The 6,625-nt window shown below is 33.5% G+C and overlaps 1 protein-coding gene across 2 annotated transcripts in view; it reads right to left on the reverse strand.

The window, feature by feature from the left end:
• Positions 1 to 5,546: 5,546 nt before the first annotated feature.
• nup93 (nucleoporin 93) overlaps positions 5,547 to 6,625 on the reverse strand; it is a 25,402-nt gene continuing 24,323 nt past the window's right edge. For both annotated transcript variants that reach the window (XM_065283318.2, XM_065283319.2), the window contains 2 exons: positions 5,947 to 6,075; positions 5,547 to 5,783 (listed from right to left, as the gene is read on the reverse strand). In XM_065283318.2, the coding sequence (XP_065139390.1) occupies positions 5,673 to 5,783; positions 5,947 to 6,075 (240 nt within the window). In that variant the 3' untranslated portion in view covers positions 5,547 to 5,672. The remainder of the gene's footprint in view (positions 5,784 to 5,946; positions 6,076 to 6,625) is intronic.

Consider the following 6,625-nt stretch of genomic DNA (forward strand, 5'->3'; position numbering starts at 1 on the left):
ATCCTTGACACAGGTTTCAAGGACAACTGATTTGTCATACATTAAAAATAAGAAACAATATATATCACCAATTTCTATAGTAATGAAGTTTACTGTAGTAAAATGTCAGAAAATGTCCGAAGCTGTCATTTGGATAGGACATTTTAAAGAGGTCTTAATAATAATAATAATAATAATAGATTTTATTTGTAATGCACTTTACATTTATGGCAAATCTCAAAGTGCTACAGTGAATGTCATAAAAGTATCATAAAACCTGGTAAAAACATCAATAGAGAACATCAATAAATACTTCCCAAATATTTCGTAATGTTTAAAAAGGTTAATATTTACCGTTTAATTACAGAGGTGTATACATGAGATAGTAATATGAACTCTTTAGGGGCAAATGTGTAGTTTTTACTGTCCCAGTGACAGCTAGCGACGATTTTTTGTCTATTTTTTAAGTATTCTGTAGTTTTTTTTAATCATATCAAATATTAAATATACTATTGTGTTTACTGCAGTTTATTCAAGACAGTTTATTTTCATATATAAATGAGAAAAAAAATAAAAATATATATACATAAATTAACATAGTGTAGTAATTACTATGATACTATAGTAAACTAATTTACTAGTAAATACTAAAGTGGCACTTTTATTGACTTGCATTCAAGGTAAATCACTGTGAGTATATGATCATTTTAATAAATATTACATTTTAATTATTTGATTGTGTATGTATGCACAGATAAAAGTATTGATACAACAAATGGTCTTGATCAGAGAGTAGTGACCTTCATGTAGTTGCTTTACCATCATAAGCGTGGGGTTCCAGCTGAAAGACTTTTGCCTTGAGCGATGATTGATCATTGCAATGGCAGTTCCTCATTAACTAACAGACTAATGTCCGCCGATCCATGTGACCCAGGGAGCAGCTCCGGCTTCAGTCATGATTTCTGCAGAAATTGGTCTGGAGGCCCCAAAGGTGGAGTCTTTTCAACGTAATTATAGCGCAGATCCAGCAAATGTACCCACAGGTGCTCTGCTTTGAAGCAGGGGTTTGATTAAACTTCTATTAATAGACACAGAGAGCTTAAGCAGAAAACCAACTGCTAAACAGTCATTTTGAAATCTTTAAGGTTGCCTGAGGGGACATGTCATAACAAAAAGGGTAAGAGGAATTGGAATTGAAATTTTAAAGGTTTCCACTATGTCATATACTCTACTGAGTATTAAACTACATCAATTCATAATTAAACCATAATGTAGATTATTAAAGAAAACATTATCAAACTTGTCATTTCTGAGAACTGCAGGGGTAACCTAATACAATATGAAAAAGAAATTATTATTATACGTTTTTTTTAATCAATTATAAACTTAATTATAAGTTAAAATATTTAAAAAATAAGTAATGCATTGAAAATTTAAGTGAATTTAACTTAACCTTTAAGCCCTTCCAACATTTATTTAAATTTCAGTGCAAGTTAAAAACTTATTTTTAAATAATTTGTATTATCAAATATTAAACCTCTATGATTGTAATAACAACTATTTAAATTCCCCGCAGTTTTCATCAAAATATTAAGGGGCAAGGGCTTATGGTTATTTCTCACACCATATTGTATTAATTATTTTAAGGCTGGGAAAAGATTAATTGCGATTAATCCCATACAAAATAAAAGTAATTTTTTTGCATAATATATGTGTGTGTACTGTGTGTAATTATTGTGTTTAACCACACACACATACAGATATTCATGTCAGATTTTTTTATTAATATATAATTTTTTTAATTTATATATAATATAGAATATATTCAAATATAAATAAATATATATACACATGTAAATGTTTCTTAAATACATACATGAATGTGTGTGTATTTATATGTGCATAATAATTACACACAGCACACAATTATATTATGCCAAAAATCACTTTTATTTTGTATGCGATTAATCACGATTTATCTTTTCCCAGCCCTGATTTTAAGTTCATAAAAGTATAAGTAAAGTCGGCAAAGCTCCAAAAATATAAAAAATTTATTAATCAAAAGACTTTGAATAGCGTGATGTTTCGAGCATGCATGCTTTTTATCACACATCATTTATAAGTCTTTTAAGTAATACTACCGGTAGTAGTTTTTTATATTTTTGGAGCTTTGGTGTGCCAACTTTACTTTTTGTGTAATTTGAAGTTAAACTTCAATGTTTTAAATGAATGGATTTTGTAGATCAAAACTTAAGATAAGATTTTTTAAATATAGGTCCAACATAGTTTTAAGTGGTGTTTACCTGATTTTTTAAGTAAAGACAACAGGTTTACTGCGTAAGAATATCTGCCTTAAATGTTTTGTTTAATCAAATTGGCTAAAAGTTATGTATTTGCCATTGTATGGTAAGCCAAACTTGGAATGTGACCTCTGCATTTAACCCATTCAGTGAATAGTGAACACACACACACACCCGGGGCATTGGGCCGTATTACTGCAGCGCCTGGGGAGCAATTAAAGGGCCTTGCTCAAGGGAGTCTCAGATAACAACCTGCCGGCAAATGAGACCCAAACCGGCAACTAGTGTTGTAGTCAAGACCACCTAAACCCAGACCAAGTCATGACCAAGACCAAGGTCGAGACCGAGACAAGACCAAGACTTTGAAGTGTTGAGACCACGTCAAGACCAAGACAGGCCGAGACCAAGTCAAGACCAAGACCAGTGCAAGTCACTGCATTAAAACACTTATGATGAAATGTGGAATATCCATATGATTAGGCACTTTTCGTGTGTATGCCATGAGAGAAGTTTATAAAGTAATAAAAAATAAATACATATATTGGCACCGTAAAACTTTTAATAAAAAATTATAATAAGTATAATTATTATTTAATAATTAGGCTAATGATAAAAAATAATTTTGTGATATGCCATCAGTTGTGGCCTTGATCGATCTTGAAATAAAATTCAGAGACCTCTTCGTCTGAGGCCGAGTAAAAAATGCGGTCGATTCCGAGACGAGGCCAAGACCTTTAAAAAGTGGTCTCGAGACCAAGACCGTTCTCGAGTACTACAACACTACACTGTAAAATTGCATTAGACCATTTAAGTTTTAAAACACATACATTTAAGTACTCTGAACTTGAGTCATGTGCAATTATGCACTTATATTTAAGTAGTGTGAACTGCATATGATTAAATTTTTTTAAGTTTACAGTACTCAAATGTATGTGTTTTAAAACTAATGCAACCGGTTTACTTAAATGGTTTGAGTTGAGTTAACTTTTAGGTTTTACTTACAGTGTACTGGCAACTCTTGGTTACAAGCCAGACTCTCTAACCATCGGCTACATCTGCAAGTCATACCATTTTAAGTTTTGACATCACTGTAAAAAGTGAAAAGTTGGATCAACTTAAAAAAAAAAAACTTTAATTGGTAACAAAAATTTTTTTTCTTACAACTTAAATTTTCTTACTTTTTTAGGAGTTAGCAATGAAGTAATTATTTTATAAGTTGACTCGCTTTTCACAGTGTAGTGTAAATAGTGTAATAGTGCTATAGTGTAAAGAGTAAAATACACTGTCAGACCAAATGGTCAAAAATTGTTCCAAGCTGGCGTCGTAAACAGTACCGTTTATAAAGGTATATAATTTAGGTACAGATATGCTATCAATTGATACCTCTGAGGTACTAATATGCACGCTTTGGTACCAACACCTCTGAGGTGCAAAGGTGTACTTTAGGAAAGGGTGCTGCCCCAGTGACAGGAACCAACAGTGTTTACGGATATGATTTATTGATCACATACTTTTTTAGTTTATAGCAAATAAATATATAAATTAAACAATATTTTCTGCAAGAAAAGAAACTTGATCTTTATTACTGTACATAAGCATTAAAAGAGGGACAGATGAAGAGAACAGTGTGAATGAATGAATCCTCTGGGGTTAAGCTTCTTTCTGTAAGGCCGTTGGCAGTGGTGTGGTGCCACCCTGGTGTTGTGAAATAGCCGGGTTATCGCGGACGTGTGACATCGGCCTGATTCACAACACCAGCTGCAGCACGCACACCTCACACACAGATCCATGCGGCATGAAGATGGATCCGTCCTCCAGGTCTTCTCCAAGAACAGAATAGAAAACATGCATGACTGATATACCAACAACAGAAGACTCACAAATTAAGAAACAGACTTGTCAGGGCTTTTTTTTAAGGGACAACTATAGATTAAGCATTATTATACCACGGGCCTGTTGAATGCAATGTTTGTAGTAACCGTCGTATAAGAGGAATAATTGACTCCGGTCCTTTGATTGTTTGAAAATAATGCACACCCACGGCATAAAGATTACCACTTTGGGTGTGCATTATTTTGAAATAATTCAACGGCCCGTTATCAATTATTCCTAACATAAACGGTCAGTCAAGCTGACCCCTGCACCTTGCATTTTACAGTCATTCCTCCAGATGATAACAGTTTAAATGCAACACAGCTTAGAAGAAACTAAAGCAGATACTCCAGTCGGGTGAGACAAAACAAACATGTCCATCTGTGTGCTCTTCGGGCGTTTTTATCATAACCCACCATCTGCTGAGATAATCAATGTCACACATAGACACATTCCTGGTCTCCGTTACAGCACACTTGTTAGTGTTTCAGGATCTAGATTTGATAACCAAAAGCAAATGCAAACAAATTTACAAGCTTCCCATATTTTCAAACAATGCTATTAGTTATTAATGCAAACTCACTGAGGTTCAGAATCAATTTGTAAGGTGGTACAAATTAATGGTGAAATTGGACAACAAAACCAGTCATAGAAAAGTTGAATAAATAAGCTTTCCATTGATATATGGTTTGTTAGGACAATATTTGGTCAAGATAAATATTGAGAACATCGCCTTAAAAGTTGTCAAAATAAAGTCTTTAGCAACACATATTACTAATGATAAATATATTTTTATATATTTACGGGAGAAAATTTACAAAACATCTTCATGGAACATAATTTTTAGTTAATATCCGAATTTTTTTGAGCATTAAAAATGATCTATAATTTTGACCCATACAATGTATTGTTGGTTTTTGCTACAAATATACCCATGCTACTTATGACTGATTTTGTGGTCCAGAGTCACATTTATAAAAAGTAAACTGACTAAAATCTTTTCACTTTGACTTGTGATCAAGCATAAAAAAATGTATATTATACCATATAAAATTGTCCATGACTTTTTAGAAAATGCATTTTTATTTCCCTTAAAATAAAAACATGGGCGCCCTGAAGGCAGATTATTGGTTGCTGCCTAATCTTCTGTGACTTATTTCACTGTTTGTAATGCCATAAAATAATATCAGTGAGATCTGCAAATTGATTGTTTGAGATTGTTATCATGAAGTATAAATGTTAGTAGTTACAAATAAACTTCAAACACCATTATGTTAATGATGCATGCAAGTTAAATACATTCAACTAAACAAGAAATGGCAGGACAAATGATGAAACTTAAAATGAAAAACAACGTTTGTAAAAGTGGGTTTAAAAGAAAGGAAACTGCAAAACTGAACTTATTTTTTTTATTTCACATAATGAAAAAAATACAAACATAAACTGACACCAAATAATGATGGAATAAAGACAATGACAGGGAGCTGCAGGAGAGGATTGGACAAAGTGAGGCAAAGCATCTCAGTTCATTAAGACCTCCATCTGAACCAGTCTGGCATTGGTGTCTCCGGCCATCCGGTATGGAATCATCCCCGCAAATGTGATAAGTGCTCGGGCTTGACTGCGCAGCAGCTGTAGACAAAGTAAACAAATACAACTGCATGACAAACTGCAGGTGATTGGAATACAACAGAGTTGAAGGATTAACATGGCCATTGAATAATAAACCATTGCTGAGATTATTAGAAAGCTTTGGATTGGATTCACATTTGAATAATCATAAATATCTTCTTACTGTGTCTCTGTCCTCTAGTGTACGTTGTGGTCTTCCTGGTGTCCCTGCTGCTGCCCCCTTCAGACGCTTGTATTGTGTGAACATAATGTTCATTGTGGCGAGAAGGACCTCGGACAAGTTATGCCTGACCTGCAGAAAGGTCATAGGAGAGGGTCATAAAAACAAAGATCTCCACTTTTATGTCATCTTCATATCTCAGTGGGCTTCAACAAATTTGTTGACTAAACATTTGAGAAGATCCACTAATGCCCACTATATTTAGAGTCCCCTTGAAAAGCATTTAAAATATAATGTACAAAATAACCAGGTCGCATAATTCTCAAAGGGATTATCTGGTCCCATATATTTTCTTTTATCTGTTTCCTTCCTTCTCAACAGACTCCATTTTAGACCAACACAATTAAAGGAAAACACCACCATTTTTCAATATTTTCCTATGTTCTTACCTCAACTTAGATGAATTAATACATGCTTGTCTGTTTTCAATGCATGTCTTTTTAATCTTTATACAGCACTTCTTGAATCTGTTAGCATTTAGCCTAGCCCCATTCATTCCTATGGCTCCAAACAAAAGTTTTATTTTGTGCCACCACACTTACTCATGTAACAGTCTTTAAATAGGGAAAACGTGGAAGTGATTGGTGGCTTCTAAATTCCTCCCTGTTTGGATCCTAAGGAA

Source organism: Paramisgurnus dabryanus, chromosome 9 (assembly GCF_030506205.2).
Source record: "Paramisgurnus dabryanus chromosome 9, PD_genome_1.1, whole genome shotgun sequence".
Taxonomy (NCBI): domain Eukaryota; kingdom Metazoa; phylum Chordata; class Actinopteri; order Cypriniformes; family Cobitidae; genus Paramisgurnus; species Paramisgurnus dabryanus.